Genomic DNA, 19,114 nt, shown 5'->3' with positions numbered 1-19,114 from the left:
GCGCGTGACCAAAGCATTCCTCAGTCCTCTCAGCGCACGAGGCTCGCTGGCATACTTTTCGGCCCAGAAATCGCCATATCGTCTGCGCAAAGCTGCGTCGTCACCCGTCTCATCGGCGCTACTCTCTTCGCTCTCTCCTGCTACCTGCTCGAGACAATCCCGCACGGCAGCGGCCGTATCAGCCTCGAGCGTCGCAACGTTTTGTTGGACATCGCGCTGCGCCTGAATCCATGATCCAAGCTGGCGGAACTTGCTGCCAAGGTCGCGCCCATCCTCTCCCGGCTCGGGATCCCCTGCCGTGGCGCTGGTCGTCGAAGTCGCCCGTAGCAGGGCGCGGGGCATGCCACCCCCGCAGGCTGCTAGACCGAGGATGGCTCCCAGCTTCGTACCCAAGGTAGCGGTAGGAAGACGACGCGCGTTCTCCTCGTCCTCGTCCTCGTCCTCGCCAGCAGCATTTCCTTCTACTTTGGCCCCTCCCTCTCCTTCGGTTGTGCCCAACCCCTTGAAGGTCGCCTCTAGCAAGACCCTCGCCACTCTCGGCCTCAAGGTCGGGTAACGATCTGCATGCTTCTTGAGCACATCCGACAGCAAAGTCGCTCCTGCTCTCCTCAGCCTCGTCGGGTAGTCGGTGGCAGAGAAGAGCATAGTGGACAAAATGGGTGGGAGGAGCAGGTGGACGTACCCCTCTATCGCGACGGACGGGTTCAAGAGGAGGGAGGAGATGGTCTGCTGCATACGAGTGATTATGCGTGAACGGGCGGGAAGGGCGTCCGGTGCGCAGAGTGCTGATGCGATCGTGGTTGAGATCCATTGGCAGAGGTAGGGGACCAACTGGTGAAGACCTGGGTCGGAGCGCAGCGAGGAGAGGGCTGCGAGCGTTGTGGGATCGTCTTCTTCTTCCTCCTCGTCGTCAGCTCGCTCTTCGCCCTTTGTCGCCGCACCGAGCGCCTCGGTGAGCCGCTGGTAGTAGACTTGCAGCTCGCGCGAAAGGATGTGCTTGACCAGCGGCTGAGTCGTTGCATTCGGCGTTGCCCCTGCGCTTCCACCTGTTGCGACCGCCACTGCCCCCGTAGTACTCGTCGACGCCAATCCCGCATAAGGGTCTGTAGAGTCTTGCGCTGCGGTCGGTCTGCTCGTCGTAGCAGGGAGGGGCGCTGGGTTCTCTGGAATCAAGGGCTGTACCCCCTCCACAGCGAGCCAGTGCGCCTTCCATCCTACTCCTTTGGAGCGCGGCAGCCTGCTCGAAGACCCCACCGCCTGCTGCGCGAGCTGCTCGATGTCCACCTCGTCATCCTCGACATTATACACGATACTGCCCGTCGCGGCATGCCAGCCTTTTCGCAGCCGTGCGTGCTGGTGGAGAAATCCATAGATGGGCTCCATCCCTTTCAGCTCGAGTGCACGCTTGACATCGTCCGTGCTGAGTGTATGGCGTCGAGAGTGACGCATGAATTTCTCCGCGTCTTGGATCACGAGGCGCAGGCGATGTTCCACATCTTGGGCGAGGGAGTGGGCGACATTTGAGGGCAAGGGCTGTGGGAAATGCAGGGAAGTAGAGGCTATGTGCTGGATGGATGCTGGAGGGAAGAGGGTGTTTGAGGAGGTGGAGGAGGAGGGTCCGGAGGAGGAGGAGGAGGCGGATGGCATGGCAGGCGAGGATGGCGTGCGATGGTAGTAAGGTGCGAAGCTGCGAGGCTGCGAGGCTGCGAGTGCTCGTCGACGGGCCCTGCCCATCGCGCTGCTCGCGTGGCTCTTTCCGTCGTGTTGCCCTCCTCTTTGTCCCCGCCCTCGAAACGCCCGCCTAAATTGCTCGTCCAGCGCCTCGTTGCTACGCTCCGATCTTCCTGCCTTGCTCCTGCAACCCCTGACTTCACCTTCAACCGCCACCTAGGGCGTGAATCGCATCCTTAGCAAGGCGGCATCGCCCGTAGCCATGCCGATTGCACTCGTCGATGACGCTCAACGCGATGCCAGACGCAGCAGCGAGGTTGAGGCTGAGGGGCATGATGTCTCGCCCATAACAACGCCTGCATACAATGAGGCGGAGAGTAACGAGGTCGATGGAGACGACGACAACGACGACGACTGGCTGATGGACGATGCGGATCAAGTCCCAGCTCCTCAGGTCCACGGCAACCTCAACATCAACGGCCATGCCGGCGAAGAAGCAGACTCTCACGGCCACCCTCTGGACATGACTTCGCGCGATTCAGCAAAGGTGCAACGAGTCTTTTACGATGTGCGTGCCTCCGCAGGCCGTCCTGTCCACACATATGCTGACCAAAGCGTTCTCGCCCCCATCCCTCGTCTCTTCTCCGCCGCGCCCGCAGACCGGCTACCGAGAAGGCATCACCTCAGGCAAGCTCTCGGCCCTACAGTCAGGATTCGACGAAGGGTTCAACCAGGCAGCCCCGCTCGGTCGAGCCAGGGGATTCATGCGTGGTCAGGTGCTGGCGCTGATGCATTGGAATATGGTCAATGATGCGAGGAATGAGGACGAGCAGGACATTGGAGGATCATCATCATCATCAAGGAGCAATGAACCCTCGACTTCAGCTTTGTCCTCCTCGCAGGGAAGACAATCGCGTTCCGCAGCCAGAGCGGGCAAGATGGCACGAGGAGGGATGCGAAAGCTTCGCGGTACCGCCAATGGAGCCCCGCATCTGCCCAACGTCGATGAGAATGAGGGGAGCTCCTCCTCCCCGCGCAGTCGCAGCCCTGCCTCGTCATCAGACACGAATCTTCGCTCCCTGCTCAAGGAGGTCGACTCACTCAACGTCGACATGCTGCTCGGCCCGGACTGGGAGGCTAGGCGACACGCGATGGAGGATTCAGGTGGTGGGATGGACGATGCTGGTGAGGAGGAGCGGGCAAGCTTGGCGAAGGCGAGGCAGAAACGAGACGAGCTGCCCGACTTGAAGGAGAGGGTCGAAAGGCTGGTGAGGCAGAGCTGCGGCCTGGAGGAGGCAGACAGAGACGCGCAGGTAGCTTAAATGCAATTCACCCACTTTAACATTACGAGCGGCAGCAACACCATCGTTCAGTCACTCCCGCTGAGACGAAGCAAACGTATCCATTGGTAAACAAGCAGCGCAACGAGTCCAGAGGCAAGGTAGATACAAGAGTGACACGCGTCTACAGACGCGCGCCCTGCCCAACCTCCTCCGCCGCCCTCCTAGCAGGCACGTCTCCGCCGAACTTGGCGCCCAGCTCATCGGCCACATTCCTCGATATGCCCCAAGCGGTGGCCATTGTGGTGATCATCGGGTTCACACCACTCGACTCAGGCAACGAGCTCGCGTCTGCGATCCACAGGTTCTTCGCTCCCCAAACACGTCCCTGCGGGTCGCAAGCGCCCAGCGAGGGGGAGCCAGACATACGGCAGGATGCCATCTGATGCGCCGAACCGAAGGCAGTCTTGTAGGGCTTGCCGCCGACGGCGGATACCTTGGCTTGCCACTCGATGTACGCCGGGTCGTTGAGGTCGTTGGGCACGCTCTCCACGGGCACAGAGGTGGAAGGGATCGTCGTGCTCTCCGGCTGTGCCCTTGAGCCGCTGGTGCCCGCCTGCGTGGGCCCAGCAGCCTTGAGGCGGGGCTCAAAGGGCGGGACACCTACCTGGGCGGTGGCGATCTTGGAGGCGCCGGCCATCATGTGGACGTCGCATGCTCGCAGGATACCCACGCGGGCGGACTCCTGCTCGTGCTTGCTGATCGAGTACTCAATGCGTGCGTTGCCGTCCGAGTCGAGGACGATGGACCCTGGGTCGCGGTCGCGGGTGAGAACGATCATTGTGTAGGAGTGCGAGTAGCGGAGCATGTTCCTGCGCGGGGCAAGAGGGATGGGCGAGCGAAGGGGACGGGGTCAGCTTGGGACAAGGCTTGCTATCGCGGGCTCGGGGATACGCACTTCTTGTGCTGCAGCGACGACTCGAAGTTGGCGAAAGCGGCTGCAATGCCCGGGCTGGAGGCAATGATTTCAATCTTGGCACCCCAGCCAGCCGGGTCAACCATCTCCGCCGCATTGTCCACAATGGTAAGCAAGCTCCCCTCCCACGGGCGAATTGGGTAGTCGTAGTACCCAGTCACGATAGTAGTCGGGTGAAGGTGAAGCGTTTTGCCGATCATCTTGTTGTACTTGAGCTCAGGGGTGCGCAGCAGGAGAGCCGGGGTCTGGATGGAGCCCGCGGAGACGACTACTGCCTTGGAGGCGCGGATGGTGATCTTGCGACCATCTACCACCGCAAGGGCGCCGACGGCTTTGCGCTTGTTCTGCGGGTCGAAGAGGATGCGCTCCACGTACGTGTTGGTCATAAAAGCGCCGCCATTTTCGGCGCAGTCCTTGAGCCAGGTCACGACGCCACCCTGCTTCTGTCCATTGACGCAGCCGAATTGGCACTTGCCGCAGGCGTGCGTGTGCCCGCCAGAGTTCTGAGGCACAGCCTCGACGGGGTGACCTGCACGCTGAGCGCCCAGAGCGAGGAGAGAATTCGAGACGTTGTGCTTGATCGGCTTGATGGCTACGCCCATGCGGTTGCACACCGAGTTGAGGTCGTCGGTGAAGCTCGGCGTGGTGTAGTAGGGCACACCGTACTTTTCATTCCAGGTTCGGCGGACAAAATGGCGAGGCTTGAGCGAGGCAGACCAATTGACCGTGGTGCCGCCGCCGAACGTCGAGCCAGCGAGAACGTTGACGCTGCCGTCCTCGGAGGGCATGATCCCTTCGGCCTCGTAGAGGGAGGTGTACCCCTCATCCTCACTGCCGCGCATATCCTCGGGACGGAGGTAGATGCCCTTGTCCACCACCAAGCACTTGAGGCCTCGTTGAGAGAGGTAAGAAGCAGCGACTCCTCCGCCCGCGCCTGACCCGATGACCAGGACTTCCGTGTCGACGACAATGTCCGCCTCCGGGGGCAGGCGGGAAATGCGATCGTTCTCGAATGTGTAGTTGTAGTGCTGCTGTGCCTCCTCATCCTCTCGAGCCGCCTCACGCCAGTCGGTGTTGGCACCATCCGTGTAGCCTACAGCCTTCCACGCGAGAGGGTCGGCGCGATAGAAGATCATCAACGACAGTCCCTTGAGACCGGAGGCAGCCTTTTGGAGCAGTCCAATGGGAGAGTTGGCCCAGCTCTGGATGGCGTCCATTCGTCGCTTGTCGTCGAGCTCGTAGAAGGGGCCAAACGACCCCGTGAGGGCGAGACAGCCCAAACGGGTGGAGAGCAGGGTAAAGAGGAGCGAGAGGTCGCCGCGTGTCTTTGCGCTCAGCGAGGAGCCCATTTGACGGCAGAATTTGTCAACGAGCGCTGGATTGTCCCCAAAACCATGTGCTGCGAATTGGTGGACGAGCTCACGTTGCTGCTCAGAGGCGGTTACGGGGAGAGAGGCGACGAGGTCCGCGGCTTCAGGGCCAGAGAGACTGGGGACGATGGCCGAGGTGATGGCGCGCAGCACCTGCGTGGGTCAGGCCAACGTTAGCGGGATGCTGCGTGAGGAAAGCAGTGACTCGCGCTGCTCACCTTGGTCTGCTCCTCGTTGAAGAGGTCGCTCGCCTGGCGGATGACGGGGATGTTGGCCATCTTGGCTGCGAGAGGAAAGATGTGAGGTTAGATGATAGGGAGGGAGGAGGATCGCTAAGTAGGGAGTGTGTATGTGCGAAGCGTGCGATTAGAGGTGACCAAGGGTGAGGAGGTAAAGGAGCAAGAGGAAGGGCAGGTCTACACGAAGTGGCAATGGATGTCGTCCTGCACGCACACGCTTCGAAGCTGCACCTCAACCAGGCCGTGCGGGGAAAGGCAAGCAGACGGCAGGGGAGGCGGGAGGCGGGAGGCGACTTAGCTTTCTCACTCTTTCCCCACTCGTCTCCTTCTCTGAGTCCATTGAAACAGCATCTTCGCTGAGACGACGCACGCCCACTGGCACCTCTTTGTCAGCCCGCCAAGTGTTCGTTGGACCAGCGGGCAGGCGGCCGTTATGCCACACTCTGACGCCGCCGCTCGTGATGATGCGAGGTGCGCCGTGCGGGGTCGCGCAGGTGCGAAGCGGGCGTGAAAGAAGAGCGAGCAGAGAGAGCGAGGAGCAAAGGCCGAGGTGCGGCACGGCGAGCGCGAGGCCGAGGTTGACGCGCCGCGTGGTCGTTCTCAGTTCAATCAGAGACATCGTTGCCGCAATGCATTGCTGATTGAGATGTTGGGGTATGATGGAATGCGCTACACGCCCTCAACATCGCAGATGGCTATCCACGCACTCACAGCCCAAAGACCCACCTCGTATTGCGCTCACACACCTCGGCCAGCTGCCTCACATCCGCTCCCTTCAGCCTCGCAACCACCCCACTAACCTGCCCAATAGCGCAAGGCTCATTACGATCCTTGACCATCTTCCCTTCATTCCCCGCTACGTCCTTCTTCTCCCTCTTCACAGCCGCAGGCTCATAGATGTCCTTCCAATCCTGTCCGTAATGACCCTTGTGCTTCGCGCTCGCGTGACTAGCTTTGAGGGAACACCAGGGGGCGTCTGTCTCTAGCATGAGGCGGTCCAAGGGGCAGGCTGCTATGGTGGTGAGCTGGTCTTCAGTCTTGAGAGAGCAGCCATTCACGCTGATGTAGAAGCCGAGGGAGAGGAAACGATCCATCTCCTCGCGCGAGTCGGTGAAGGAGTGGACTACGCCGGCGCGATGAGCAGGCGTCGGCGAAGCTGCCATGCCCTCCGGCAACGCCGGCTGTGGTGGTGCTCCTTGAGCGAGGGCGACCTTGAGCTCTTCTAGACGCGGCTCGAGGATGGCGAGGAAGTCGTTTGTCGAGTTGCGATTGTGCAGAAACAAGGGCAGTCGATGCTTGATCGCGAGGTCTAGCTGTGCCTCAAAGACGGGCTTCTGCTCTTCCTCCGTCGAGAAGAAGAGTCGATCGTAGTCCAACCCGCATTCCCCGACTGCGACCACTCTCCCGCCATTGTGCTTGGAGTGCTCCGTCAACAGCTCATCCAGCGCTGCCATGTATGCCTTCAATCCGCCAGGATGCTTGGCCACCTCCTTTGATCGAGTCGGATGGCAGCCGACCGTGCAGTAGAGGTCCTCCTTGCCTGGCTGAGAGCAGAGCGAGATGGATTGGCGCGATTCGCTCAGAGAGCCAGAGGTGACTATCTGGGCTACGACGTTGGCTTTGCGGGCGCGCGATAGGACTGCGTCGAGGTCGGGCTCGTGATACTTTTTGCCTTGGTACTTGCCGCGATACATGCCGTCGAGCAGATTGGCGCCGATGTCGATGTAGGCGGGCGGAGGGCGTGGCGCTGGTGCAGACGAGGACGAGGAGGAGGATGATGCCGCAGCGGCGAGATCATTGGCCGCGCCGGACTGCGCTCGTGCTGCTGTTCGTGGATTGATCATTGCGTGTGCGAGAGGTTGACGTGCTGGGGTATTACTGAGCCGATATCTTGCGACGATGAGTGGTGAGAGAGGGAGTGCGTTGGGTCTAAGTAGCATGCGATGGCCGCTGCTGGGGCAAGGAAGCAATGCTTGTGAAGCGTTGACCGGACCCAGGTTGGCGGCGCCGCGTTTGAAGAACCAGAGACCGGCCTTGACTCGACGTCCAAGCTGCGAGGCTGTGTCGTCCTTTTTCGCGCTAGTGACGTCTAGCTAGCCTTGGAAGCGACGGCTAGACTCCAATCGCGAGAGTCGTGGTTGACTCTATGCAGCGAGTCTATGTTGTATCAGAGCGATCAGCCGCCGCCTGACTGACGTTGGGAGCAGTACTTGGTGGTGAGGAGAGGAAGCAAGAAGGATTGGAGACGGAACGGAGTCAATTCTCCTCCCCGCCGCAAAGGTGGAGGAGGCCCGAGCGTCGGCTGCACGGCGTTTGGCCGTCCAAAAGTCGACCGGGTCTAAGGCCATTGCCCCACCTTCAAGAAGGCCTGCCTTCTCCACCTCTTTTCTTTTCCTCCTCACCACCAGAACAAGACACGCAACAATGTCGTCGCACACATCGATTCCCTCGGGCAAGCGCACCCTCTTCCTCATCGGCCCGGGCTTCATCGGCGGGACGATCCTCTCTCAGCTCCTCGCATCGCGTCCCTCCGACTTCCACATCAAAGTCCTCACCCGTCGTCAAGAGCAGGCCGACCAGCTCAAGGCGCAGGGGATCCACGAGACGATCCTCGGCTCGCTGGATGACACGGATCTCATCGCCAGCCACGCCAAGACGGCAGACGTGATCATCCACGCAGCCACGGCTGACCATGCCCCCTCGGCCCTCGCGGTGGCTGACGGCCTTAAGCAGCGCGACACATCGCGGGGCAGGGCCATCTTCATTCACACGTCGGGTAATGACGAGCTCGTTGGGGCGGGCGAGCCAGGGATGAGCAAGGAGGATAGGAAAGTTTCGGATGCGTGGCAGGATGAGGAGATTGAGAAGAGAATGAGGAAGGATGCGTATCATAGGCAGGTCGATGGGCCATTGCGTGAGGCCATTATGAATGATGAGGCGGAGCAGAAGTACAACATCGTGAGTTCGAGGGAGGAGTGCGCTTCCGAGGTTGACTGAGCTGATCCTCATCCTGATCCCACGCACAGCGCACCGTGATCCTCATGCCCCCCCTCATCTACGGCATCTCGCCCTCTGCCTTTGGGTCACGCCTCTCCATCCAGACCCCCATGCTCGCACGCTCGATGCTCGCACGCGGACCCTTTGTCCTCTCCGAGGGGCATCGCGGAGGATGGAACGCAGTCAGTGTGGACGATGTCGCCAGCACCTACCTCGTCACGCTCAAGGAGCTGGAGAAGGAGGCGGCTACCACGGGCAAGGGCAGACACTACGTCTTCCCCTCCGAACCAGAGCCCTTCAGCTGGAAGGAGCACATCGATGCCGTCTCCTCGCGCGTACTGGCTCACACTGGCGCTTCTCCATCGTCGGTTCGCACCATCAGCACGCCAGACGATTTCGAGGCTGCCGTAGGAGGCAAGGAGGAAAACCCATATGCTCCCTGCCTCACCAGCGTCGTGTTCGACGAAGAGCACAATGGCTACACGCGTCCGGAGAGGCTGACCAAAGAGTGGGGATTCAAGCACCAGAGTACGGGGGTGATCAAGTCGATTTTGGAGGGAGGCGAGTTGGAAGGCCTGTTGAAAGAGGAGGCGAAGAAGGCTTGAGGCGTGCGGGAGCAGATCAGGAGAGGCGGAGAGGATGGCAGGGTCGCTGGGCGCGAGGCAGTGACGAAGAGCGCAATCCTCCGTCGCGCCTCCCTTTGTGCAAAACTTCGCCTTCACGACGCTGCCTTTCAGCTTGCTCGCATGCTGATTGGGTAAGGATATCATATTGCCGCGCTTGGCGTGATGCTCCGCTACTTCCTCTGTTCATGCTCGACTCCACCATCCTGCTGATTGTTCCTCTATTTCCACCAAAAGGAGGTGATGTTGTCGGTCGTGCTGACGAACGGTGCGCTCAACCTCTATGCCTTCCAACGATTAATGACGAGCTGGCCGCCTCTGCCCCCTCTAAATGTCTGCTCTGCTGCTGATGCTCGTCGTGATGCATGCCCGCCACTCGCGCTCGTGCTCCCCACCGCGCGTCAATCATACCCGCCGCGGAACATGGGTTGATTCCCTCTTCCCGTCGCACCATTAGCAGCGCCATAGAGTGCCTTGCGCCGAGCGGCCCGATTCTGGGGAGGTGGAGCTGCAGCGCTACCCTGCCCCTGCCCCTGCCCCTGCTGCTGCTGCTGGTTCTGCTTCTCCCGCTGGGCTCGCTGTTTCGCCTTCTTGGCCTGCCTCTTGGCCGCATTCGCTGAGGCAGGAGCAGAACCCGACTCGCTATTAGGCGGAGCATTCGCCCGCTTCTCGGCATCAACGGCGCGTAGCTTGTTCTCTTTGGCCTTTTTACCTCCCCGTTTTGACGTTGAGGAGAATCTGTATCCATTCATCGTCATCGCGGGGTCTTGTTGCGCAGCTTCTCGCGCAGCCTTCCTCGCCGCCTTCTTCTGCTTCTTCGACGGTGCAGCAGCGAGAGGGGGATCATCGTGCGTGCCCTCTTGGCTTAGTCGCGCCTTTTTCTTGTTCTTTTGCTTCGGCGGTGGAGGAGCATCGTCGACCTCGCGGGAGCGCTTCTTGCCCCTCGCCTTGCCGTTCGCGCGAGCTCCGTTGTGCCGCTCGTCTTCGCTGTCATCATCGCTGCTGATCTCGATGTAATCGTCCATCCCTACCGGCGCCGGGGCGTCACTCAAACGCTCTGCGAGCCCAGTACCCTGGTGCGCGGCGCTCTTCTTGCTCTTCCCTGCGACGCCGTTCGCGCTGTCTGTTGCGCCTTTGCTCTTCTGCTTCTTGCTCTTCTTGCTCGCGGCGTCGTCTGCGTGCGCGGTTGAAAGCCCGTTCTTCGAGGTCTTCTTCGCTGTCTTCGTTGAAGTACGTGTGCTGGGGTGTGCTGTCTATGCGGGGGTGGAGTGGTCAGTCCCAGTCTACCCTGTCAAATCCGCAGCGCCCCTCGTCCACTCACACGAAGACGATGTGGCGGTAGCTCCCCTGCGCTGCTGCTCCCTCTCTCTCGCCCTCTCGCGCTCCATCTGCCTGCGTGAGGCGCCTGGGGCTCGTGCGAAGAGACGGTCCACCTCCTCCTCGAGTGAGGCATTGTTGCCGCCTGCCCTGCCGCCGAGGAAGTGCATCGAGGCAGTCGGGCCCACGCTGACGTCGTACATGTCTGCACCTGGATGAGCGTGAGATGGCGGAGGTGGGGCCAGCCTGTGCGCAAATGGTCCCATGCGTGAGACGTACTCGCTGAACGCGCTAGGCTCGCCATGACGCGAGCGGCGAGGCTGCGGGCAATCATCTCCCCAATGAGCTCCTCGAGCCGCGCAGTTGTAGCACCAGCGTTGCGCCGGGTCCCAGTCGTGCTCGCGCGATGAAGTGCCCGCAGCAGCAGCCTTGCCCTCGCGATATGCCTCCCACACCTCCTCATCCACATAACTGTATATCCTCCAGAGCGTTGGGCAGCTCTCCTCCATGTGATTGGAGGCACCGCAGCGCCTGCATCTTGATGGCATCCGTCTCACATCAGCCGTGCATTCGTTGCGTCGATGGCCCTTCATCCCGCATCGAAAGCAGGACACCCCGACTGGGCAGTCCCGCGTCGTGTGCTCATCGGTTGCACCGCAGCTTGCGCAAAGGAGGTGGGAGCAGTTGCGTTTGGTATGCCCGCGCTCTCCGCAGACTTCGCACTCTTTGAGAGATTGGCGCGACTCGGCAGCGGCGACGTCGTAGTAGCGGGTGGAGTGCGGATCGGCGCCATCGATCTGTGTGAAGTCGCCTAAAGCTCCGTCGGCTGATGAGGATGGGGATGGCGCATCGTCTGGTGGATCGTCTGCGTTGTGGCGGGCGAGCTCAACGTGCTCGGGGAGGAGCAGGTTCGATGGTGCCGGTGGTGGTGACGGTTCCTTGCTGGGCGGAGCTACCTGCTCGTCGCCTTGAAGATCGAATGTGAAGGAGGCGTTTTGCTCCAGCTCAGGCGAAGACGTGGCATCGTGGCGTCTCCTCTTTGTCTTTTGTCCACCGCGCGAGGGGGTAGGGGCAGTATCGATGACCCAAGCTGACGAGCGGGGTGTCGAGGACGATGAGCCGGCGTTGTCGCCTTGGTCGCCATCGCCCGCAGCCCAGTTGTATGGCGCTGACATGACCGCACGATGATGAGAGGGAGAGATGAGACGCGAGGACGGGAACAAGAAATTTGGTGAGCCGACAAGGGACGACGACTACGCCTCTGTCGCGTGGCTCTCTCCGCCCTCGAGTCAGGCCAGCATTGGCGCTATTGCCAATCAGGCTGTCCCGCACAGTCCCACTACTTCGCGACATGGCAGCGTCACTACGAGCTCCTTTGAAGGCTCAGCCCTGGTGGCAAGCCTCAACGTCAGCATCGCGCTCGGTGAGCCGGCGCTGGGCATCAACTGCGTGCGGCTCGGCCAGCAAGCGCCCCGATCCATCATCGCTGCCCCCCATCCACTATTCACTCATCCCGCACCATGTCCCCTACGCACTTGGCCTGGCATTGCAGGAGCGTCTCTACTCGCTGCGCGGCCAGCCCGAAGTTCTCCTGCTCCTCGAGCACAAGCCCGTCTACACCGAAGGCAGACGCGGGCACCGCAGCGAGAATGATGCCGATGCGCCGCCCACTGTCGGGGGAGGGGAGCTCAGCGAGGAGCAGGTCAGGGAGCGATTCGCGAGCATAGGGGCAGACTATCATTTGACGCAGAGGGGTGGGTTGATCACATATCATGGTCCGGGACAGCTGATTGGGTACCCGATTGTGAATCTGGGTTCGATGGGGGTGAGCAGCGCTGTGGCAGCCTTCGTCTAGCTCCAGTCTGACCCTGTCTCCCCCTCGCCACCCGCAGCTCTCCAGCCGCTGCTACATTGAGGCCCTGCAAACGGCGATTCGCTCCATTCTCACATCTCACTACCAGCTACCTCTCGTCGAGCCACCCGAGAACAACACTGGCGTCTGGTCGACCCCCTACCTCAAGATATGCAGCATTGGCGTGCAAGTACGGCATCGCATCACCACGCATGGATTCGGCCTCAACGTCACTCGCGAGGTGGCGCCCTGGTTCCGGCGGATCGTGGCGTGCGGCATCAAGGGGCGCGGCATGACTAGTATTGAGGAGCAGTTGGAGGACGAGGGGAAGGATGCGCGGGAGGTGAGCGTGAAGGAGGTCATGCCGAAAGCTGTTCAGGCGCTGGGGCAGGCGCTGGGAAGGGAGATGGTAGAGGCAGGCGAGGAGCTGCTCAGGTACGAGGGAGACGAACGAGGGGTATTGAGCAGGGTCTGGGTCAAGGGAGAAGAGGTGACTGTGCCGACGGAGCCGTAACCAAGGTGCGGGGGCCAAGGGCAATGATATCCGGATGCATGCTGCGTCGACGAGGATATGGCAGCAGCGAGGCCGGAAACCAGGAGTGGAGCTCAATGAGAGCCTGTCTGCCGCCGCGTGCTAGTGGCCTGACGTTGTAGGCGCGGCGGACGGATCAAGTCTTTGCGCCGATGCTCAGCCAAGAGAGCTTGAGGCCCTCCTGCTCGCGGCGGCTGGCGGATGCTGAGTGCGCCGAAGGCGGATGTCCGTCAGCCCTCGATCCTCGCGGACGCTCGTCAGAGCAAACGCGGTGCAGAGCCACAGCGGCTGAGGCCCAATCTCGCTGGGCGCGTGCTGACAGCGAGATCAAGTTCGACGAGCCAGTCGTCGAGGTTCTTGCCCTCCTAACCATCACTCCCATCTCCTCGTGCCCCACTTCCTCTCCTCATCACCCTCCCCTACCCCTCAACTCGCTCGCTCCTCCTGTACCATCACCGACTCAGCACTGCCTCGCTCCGCCCTCTCCTCCTCGATTCATCTCACAGACGTCGCACACCACCTCGTCGGCTGTCCTGCCTCGTCATCACCCTGCCATCAACGCCTCCTCAAGCCGGTCATCCTTCGGACCTCTCCTCACGCGCGCACACACGTCCTCAGCTCCAGCTCCACGTCAAGCCATGGTGCTGGCCCGCAAGACTCTCCGCCGTCACGGCTCGCTCAAGAGCAAGACACTCGAGGCTTTGCGATTCATCAAGGTCACGGTGGCGTCGCCCTCCCTGATCGCCTCGCCTCTCCGTCCGAGGAGCCAATACCGTCAAGCTAGCTTCGCTCAGCGCCTCACCACCAGTGCATCAAGCTTCTCGCGTGTGTGCCAGCCGGCGCGTGCATCCTCGTCACCACCTTCGCCTCCTCGATCCTCTTCCCTTCAAACTTGTTGCACGCTCCTCGGCACCTCGTCACGCATCACGGCTAAGCTCATCAAGTGGCAGCTCGCACCCCTCAGCACCCCACGCTGCTGGGCCCACGTTGCGATCATACTTCTAGTGCCAGGCAATCTCGCTCAATGCTACCACGTCAAGCCTGCGCGTCCCCTTACCTGGCTACATGCAAGTCGCAAACGGTCCCACTCGCCAAGTCATTGCTGCCTCTAGTCGGCCATGACTGTCAGTCCACGACCTCGACATACAGGCACTCGGCACGGTCTTTTCGTACCACCTTCGAGCGATCATCTGGCCTTCTGACGATACATTTCCGTCAAGGCCTGCCAGACGAGACGAAACTGAGGGCTTCAGTGCTGGCTGCAAGACGTGGCTTGACGACCAGCTTGACTCTTCTTCCTTTCAGTCTCACCAACACTCGAAGCCAGCATGAGTGCCAGAGCTCCAGCTCGTCGCGACTACCAAGCCTGCTCTTCCTTGACACGCGATGGCAGAGACTACTCACTCATGCTGCGACGCCACGACGATGAGTCGGAGGCCAAAGTCATGGCAATGAGTGAGGTCGAATGGGGGAGGTGGTGGAATAAGTGAGTATTGCTGTGAGCGCCTAAGCCGCTGTTCCTGGCTTGCTGATCCTCCGATTCCCTTAACAGGATGGACCAGCGAAAGTTTCAAGCTGGTCAATCCATCGACAAGGATGAGGCGGTCGCAGTGGTCTGCCGCAATGAGAATGACCGGCTTCTCTACAATGGTCGTGACGGCGCCGTGCGGCCCCCTCTGACCTCGAAGGAGACGCCGGAGCAGGCGGCGGTGAGCAACCAATCAAAGTCGTTCTGTGGGATACAGCCAGGCTGACTCACATCACCCTTCTTCTCGCCCTCTCGTCACCGTAAGGCTCGTCGCGTGTCGGTCAAGTTGAGGCCCGGCGCCAGTGCCACCGAGATCAAGAGGTACCAGAAAAGGGCGCGAGAAGTGCGCTACAATGCTAATCCCAATGGGGCAAAGCGAAGTGACTACGAGCGCAAGATCGATCGAACGTCAGTATCCAGACACGACGCTGGCGTACGTGGCTCTAGTCGCCTGTTGACACTCACCATCCTGCCCTTCGTCCGCTTGCTTCTCGTGCGCTGACAGGTACAAGAAGACTGAGCCTGACCGCAAGCGGGCCATTGCTCGCATCAGGGCAACTCCATACGGCCACTTCTTTCCCCTCCTCGACAAGGTACCCCGCCCCCACTCCCCGCATCCATGCACATCCCCCCTCGAAGCGCCGCAAGACGAAGCATCCCAAGCGCGCGCAGGCACGGGAGAGGGAGGCGAGGGACAACGACATGGGCTGCGTGGTCGACAAGGGCAAAGCGGTCGAGTGCCTCATCAATCTTGAGAGGCATCGTCTGCTCTTCGTCGCTCGCGGTGGCGCAGTCATGCCCCCACTGCCGGAGGAGACGCCGGAGGAGGTCAAGGTGAGTGACCCATTCTGGCAGAGACCGAGACGAATTTGCCTCTGTGCTGGCTTGAAGTCGTCCCTGCTGATGGATCGCTGTCTTCTTCTCAGTCCACCACTACCTTCTTCCTCCTCGGTCCACCTCACTCTCTGCTCTCACCATGAACGCCAACTTTCGCGACATGAACGCCCCTGCTCTGCGCTCGTACGAGCCGCACTTCAATTTTCCATCGCAAGGGCCGCGACTACTCACGCCTCCTGCGACGCCACGACGACGAGAGTAAGGAGAAGGTGATGGGCTTAAATGACGAGGATTGGCAGACCTGGTGGAAGAAGTAGGTGCTCCCCCCGCACGTTTGACTCGCTGCTCGGCATGCTGACCTTTCGCGCACGCTGACCTTGCGCAGGATGGCGCAGCGGAGGTACGACATGGGCTGCGTTGTCGACCAGGGCAAAGCGGTCGACCGCCTCATCGATCTCGAGGTGCATCGTCTGCTCTTCGTCGCTCGGGGTGGTGCGGTGATGCCTCCACTGCCCAAGGAGACGCCGGAGGAGATCAGGGTGAGTGGCCCATTCTGGCAAAGACTGCAAGTAGCTGGCTGAACGACCCACTGACCCGCTCCCCTCTTCGCCTCTTAGGCACGTCGCGCTTCGATCAGGCCCAGCGAGGGGGCAAGCGCCGAGGAGATCCGGCTTCTACAGCGGGAGGCGCGAGAGAAGCGCTACGACAGCGCACCGAACGCCGCTGCCCGCCGGACCCATCAGCGCCTTGTCAACAAGGTGTGAGTAATCAGAGAAAGCACACATGACGCATCGTCTGCTGACACTCATCATACTATCCTGCTTCTTCGCCCGCACACAGGCAGAGGGAGAACCGTGGAGACGTCGCCTCCCTCAAAGCCCGTTACCGCAACACCCCGCTGGACGAGCTCTTCCCTCTCACCGCCGACAACATTCTTCCCCCTCCCTCTAAGCGGATGAGGAAGAGGCTCAGGAAGCAGGCGAGGCGCAGGGAGACGAGGGCAGTGGCGATGGCGGAGGCGATGGCGGAGGCGGCCTTCTGGCCTGTGGGCACCACGGTGGAGGAGGTGGAGCGGCTGCGCTGGGACCCAGACGCTCCTCGTCCGCCGCGTGTAGACCCCGCTGAGGGGTTCAACATCAGGCGCAGGGCGGCCAGGGCGGCCAGGGAGGGGCAGGTGGTGCTGGGCGACGGGGACGATGGACTCGTCGCGCCGACCCTACAGTATCTCTGCACGCTAACATCCCCCAGCATATAGTACGGCATCGAAGTGCCAACGTACAATGGGGAAGCGTGAAAGTAGGCCGGCACATTACCATCTTATGTATGGTAATGAGACGAGTTAAGCATAACGGCGCCTTCCATAGAACTTGGCCGCTGTAGTAATAAGATATCGATATCCTCCTCTTCCTCTACGCCGGTCAACGCTTGCTCGTAGCAGCAGCATACTAGTGGAAGCGTGTGACAGTAGCGGACTCCCTGAGCTCGACGTGGTGACTGCGAGAACTACCCGTCCTCAACCTCAGTCCTCAACATGCCTCTCTCTATGTGTGTGTGTGTGTGTGTGTGTGTGTGTGTGTGTGCGTGTTGCGTCTTCTGCCTTCGAGCCGCAGCTACGGTAGCGGAGGAGCGGTGGCGGAGGAGCGGTAGCGGTAGCGCCGTAAGGATGATTTGTCTGCTTGTCGCACTCGTCAGCCAGCTATGTCGTACGCGCACGTGTGGCCAGCAAGGGTGGTGAGCGGGCCTCACAATAGCAGAGCGCGACTCCTTCATCCCACTCCGAGTAGCTGAATTGGCGCAAACTCGTCATCAATCGAGGATTGGCCGGATCGATGCACGTCAGTCGGAGGCAGGGAGGAAGGGGGGAGGTAAGACGATGAACGACGTGCATCGAGGCAGGGTGAGGTTCGACTCGATCCAGAGCCGGCTTCCTGGCTCTTGTTGACTTTCATTATAGGCTGGCCGCCACCGTGGTCGCACGCTTCGAGGTGCAGTCGATGCGTCTGGCCTCTCCGCGAGCACGGCCATGATGGTGACGCCGGCAACATCACTTGAATTCGCCCCGCTGTGATCCATCTGCGCGTGGACTGAAGATTCTTCCGTGACGAGGTGCATCGGCGAGCGCTCCGCGCAGTCAGGCACGGCCGTGCGGTTGATGACATTGGAGGGCTCCGATGCTCGCGGCCAGTCGCCAGGGCAAAGGCGACACGCGCGACCAAATCGCGACCAGCGGCCGCTGAGCATCTTCACTTCCTTTCCATCACTCCATCTCTCTCCATCTCCACTCTCTACCCCTGCTATCACTCCTCGGCACTCTCGACACGACTCTCAATCATCTCCTGCCCCTACGTTCACCATGCGCTTCGCATCCCCCGCAAGCTCTGCTACCAAGTAGCCTCGTACCCCCTCACCGTCATACCGCCCGGCTCTCGTTCAACCAGCGCGTCGCGTCGCCCACGTGGCAGCGGCGGCTCAGTCCGTCCAACTGGACCAGACCGACTCTGGTCGCCTTCATCCTCATCCTCTCTCTCTACCCTTCAATCCTAGCCACCATGGCTTCACTAGCACGAGCACCGTCGCATCCATCACGGCCAGCAGACGCTGCGGAAGCGGCTCTTCTACTCAGTCATCAGCGCCCTCAGTCGGCAGTCACCACTTAAGCCACCTCAGCTCGGGCTCAGCAGTCAATGCCGTCGTCATCTTGCTCATCAGCCTCCATCATAGTCACTCAGGCTCCTCACGAATGTGTCTACGGCAGCGACAGCAAGAGTTCAGCGACACACGACGTCACGAGCATTGACGCTCGCGAGGCGGCAGCGCCCCTCGCATGTCCCCTTGGCCGGACCAAGGCTTCAAACAGGTCTACTAGGCATCCTCGTCACCGATAACGGCAACGCCATCCTGGGCTCTACCTCCATCGCGGAGTCTTGCACCAGCACCTTTGCCCACGGGTAGGCAACGGCACAATCCATCTTGCGTCGCTCTCATCCCGCGAAGCCTGCTACGCCGACTCAGCACGCGTGCACTCCAGTGGATGAAGTCGTCAACCCAATCGACTCTAGTCGTCCGTACACATCAACGTGCACCGAATAGGAGCCAGAGCCAACTCGTCACCGTCGGTTGGCTCTCTTCAGGCAAGTGAGGGTCACGAGTTGAATCGCCACCGGCCCTTTCCTCTCTCACTCGTCAAGCCCATTGAGGTGGAGCTTCGATGGCGACAGTGCACCAACCCGCAAGCCCGCACCAACGACCAGACGACGTGAGGCTGCCTCGGTGCTGGCTGGCAGGCGTGCTTGACGACCAACTGCAGTCGTCTTTCCTCTTCCTTCCCATACCACTCACACCGATTAAAATCATGAACGCACCTCAGACTCGAAACTACCGCAAGCAATTCGAGCTGATTCGCGAGGGCCGCGACTTCTCGCGGCTCATGCACCTTCCCGGCGACTTCTCAGAGGAGTTCGTAATGGCAATGACCGACGAGAAATGGGGGCAGTGGTACAAGAGGTGAGCCTCGTTGCGCATGGCGAAGCCGCTGCTCATGACCGTCCAGCTTGCTGACCTTTCCACTCCATTCGCAGGATGGCCCAGCGAAGGACCACCATCTATACCAGGATCAAGAAGGGGGGAAAGGAGGTCAACCAACAGGAGGCCCGCAAGCAGCTGCTCCAGTACGAGCAGAGCTTCCTTTTGGCGGAGACATCAACGTGCACCGAATAGGAGCCAGAGCCAATTCGTCACCGTCGGTTGACTCTCTCTCCAGGCAAGTGACGGTCACGAGACGGATCGTCACCGGCCCTTTCCTCTCGCACTCGTCAAGCTCATCGAGGTGGAGCTCCGATAGCGGCAGTGCACCAAACCACAAGTCCGCACGAACCACCAGACGATGCTCAGC

At 61.0% G+C, this 19,114-nt stretch overlaps 11 protein-coding genes across 11 annotated transcripts; 6 read left to right on the top strand and 5 right to left on the bottom strand.

Moving 5' to 3' along the window:
• Positions 1–510: 510 nt before the first annotated feature.
• Positions 511–1,647, bottom strand: BDZ90DRAFT_221211 (hypothetical protein; the record flags this gene model as incomplete). Its single annotated transcript, XM_025504465.1, has 2 exons — positions 511–890; positions 942–1,647. Coding segments are annotated over 2 exons (1,086 nt in total), but the record flags the coding sequence as incomplete, so codon positions are not given.
• A 142-nt stretch (positions 1,648–1,789) lies between these two features.
• Positions 1,790–3,228, top strand: BDZ90DRAFT_194816 (hypothetical protein). Its single transcript, XM_025503908.1, has 2 exons — positions 1,790–2,239; positions 2,331–3,228. Exons 1-2 carry the CDS (start codon positions 1,934–1,936, stop codon positions 2,991–2,993), a joined length of 969 nt encoding a protein of 322 aa, XP_025361527.1. The 5' UTR covers positions 1,790–1,933; the 3' UTR covers positions 2,994–3,228.
• BDZ90DRAFT_241441 (long-chain fatty alcohol dehydrogenase) lies at positions 3,058–5,808 on the bottom strand. Its single transcript, XM_025507395.1, has 3 exons — positions 5,516–5,808; positions 3,910–5,450; positions 3,058–3,823 (listed from the first exon to the last, which is right to left on the bottom strand). Exons 1-3 carry the CDS (start codon positions 5,573–5,575, stop codon positions 3,136–3,138), a joined length of 2,289 nt encoding a protein of 762 aa, XP_025361526.1. The 5' UTR covers positions 5,576–5,808; the 3' UTR covers positions 3,058–3,135.
• A 435-nt stretch (positions 5,809–6,243) lies between these two features.
• On the bottom strand, positions 6,244–7,380 carry BDZ90DRAFT_221469 (hypothetical protein; the record flags this gene model as incomplete). The annotated part of the gene is made up of 2 exons (XM_025504478.1): positions 6,244–6,702; positions 6,748–7,380. The coding sequence occupies 2 exons, from the start codon at positions 7,378–7,380 to the stop codon at positions 6,244–6,246; spliced, it is 1,092 nt and encodes a 363-aa protein (XP_025361525.1).
• Positions 7,381–7,685: 305 nt separating this feature from the next.
• On the top strand, positions 7,686–9,463 carry BDZ90DRAFT_233006 (hypothetical protein). Its single transcript, XM_025506473.1, has 2 exons — positions 7,686–8,494; positions 8,563–9,463. Exons 1-2 carry the CDS (start codon positions 7,961–7,963, stop codon positions 9,136–9,138), a joined length of 1,110 nt encoding a protein of 369 aa, XP_025361524.1. The 5' UTR covers positions 7,686–7,960; the 3' UTR covers positions 9,139–9,463.
• A 94-nt stretch (positions 9,464–9,557) lies between these two features.
• On the bottom strand, positions 9,558–11,648 carry BDZ90DRAFT_261162 (hypothetical protein; the record flags this gene model as incomplete). Its single annotated transcript, XM_025508347.1, has 2 exons — positions 9,558–10,405; positions 10,478–11,648. The coding sequence occupies 2 exons, from the start codon at positions 11,646–11,648 to the stop codon at positions 9,558–9,560; spliced, it is 2,019 nt and encodes a 672-aa protein (XP_025361523.1).
• Positions 11,649–11,798: 150 nt separating this feature from the next.
• Positions 11,799–12,950, top strand: BDZ90DRAFT_233004 (lipoyltransferase). Its single transcript, XM_025506472.1, has 2 exons — positions 11,799–12,298; positions 12,366–12,950. The coding sequence occupies exons 1-2, from the start codon at positions 11,825–11,827 to the stop codon at positions 12,837–12,839; spliced, it is 948 nt and encodes a 315-aa protein (XP_025361522.1). The 5' UTR covers positions 11,799–11,824; the 3' UTR covers positions 12,840–12,950.
• Positions 12,951–14,077: 1,127 nt separating this feature from the next.
• On the top strand, positions 14,078–15,363 carry BDZ90DRAFT_194621 (hypothetical protein). The gene is made up of 5 exons (XM_025503904.1): positions 14,078–14,343; positions 14,410–14,566; positions 14,651–14,793; positions 14,891–15,219; positions 15,312–15,363. The coding sequence occupies exons 1-4, from the start codon at positions 14,186–14,188 to the stop codon at positions 15,138–15,140; spliced, it is 708 nt and encodes a 235-aa protein (XP_025361521.1). The 5' UTR covers positions 14,078–14,185; the 3' UTR covers positions 15,141–15,219; positions 15,312–15,363.
• Positions 15,364–16,733, top strand: BDZ90DRAFT_194641 (hypothetical protein). The gene is made up of 4 exons (XM_025503905.1): positions 15,364–15,535; positions 15,608–15,761; positions 15,840–15,982; positions 16,063–16,733. The coding sequence occupies exons 1-4, from the start codon at positions 15,495–15,497 to the stop codon at positions 16,475–16,477; spliced, it is 753 nt and encodes a 250-aa protein (XP_025361520.1). The 5' UTR covers positions 15,364–15,494; the 3' UTR covers positions 16,478–16,733.
• BDZ90DRAFT_194771 (hypothetical protein) lies at positions 16,620–17,034 on the bottom strand. Its single transcript, XM_025503906.1, has 2 exons — positions 16,969–17,034; positions 16,620–16,894 (listed from the first exon to the last, which is right to left on the bottom strand). The coding sequence occupies exons 1-2, from the start codon at positions 16,990–16,992 to the stop codon at positions 16,742–16,744; spliced, it is 177 nt and encodes a 58-aa protein (XP_025361519.1). The 5' UTR covers positions 16,993–17,034; the 3' UTR covers positions 16,620–16,741.
• A 1,235-nt stretch (positions 17,035–18,269) lies between these two features.
• On the top strand, positions 18,270–19,083 carry BDZ90DRAFT_194787 (hypothetical protein). Its single transcript, XM_025503907.1, has 2 exons — positions 18,270–18,726; positions 18,801–19,083. Exons 1-2 carry the CDS (start codon positions 18,431–18,433, stop codon positions 18,937–18,939), a joined length of 435 nt encoding a protein of 144 aa, XP_025361518.1. The 5' UTR covers positions 18,270–18,430; the 3' UTR covers positions 18,940–19,083.
• The last annotated feature ends 31 nt before the right edge of the window (positions 19,084–19,114 follow it).

Source organism: Jaminaea rosea (assembly GCF_003144245.1).
Source record: "Jaminaea rosea strain MCA 5214 unplaced genomic scaffold BDZ90scaffold_9, whole genome shotgun sequence".
NCBI classification, from domain to species: domain Eukaryota; kingdom Fungi; phylum Basidiomycota; class Exobasidiomycetes; order Microstromatales; genus Jaminaea; species Jaminaea rosea.
Note: the sequence above shows the minus strand (reverse complement) of the source record. Positions and strands in the feature narration are given on the sequence as shown.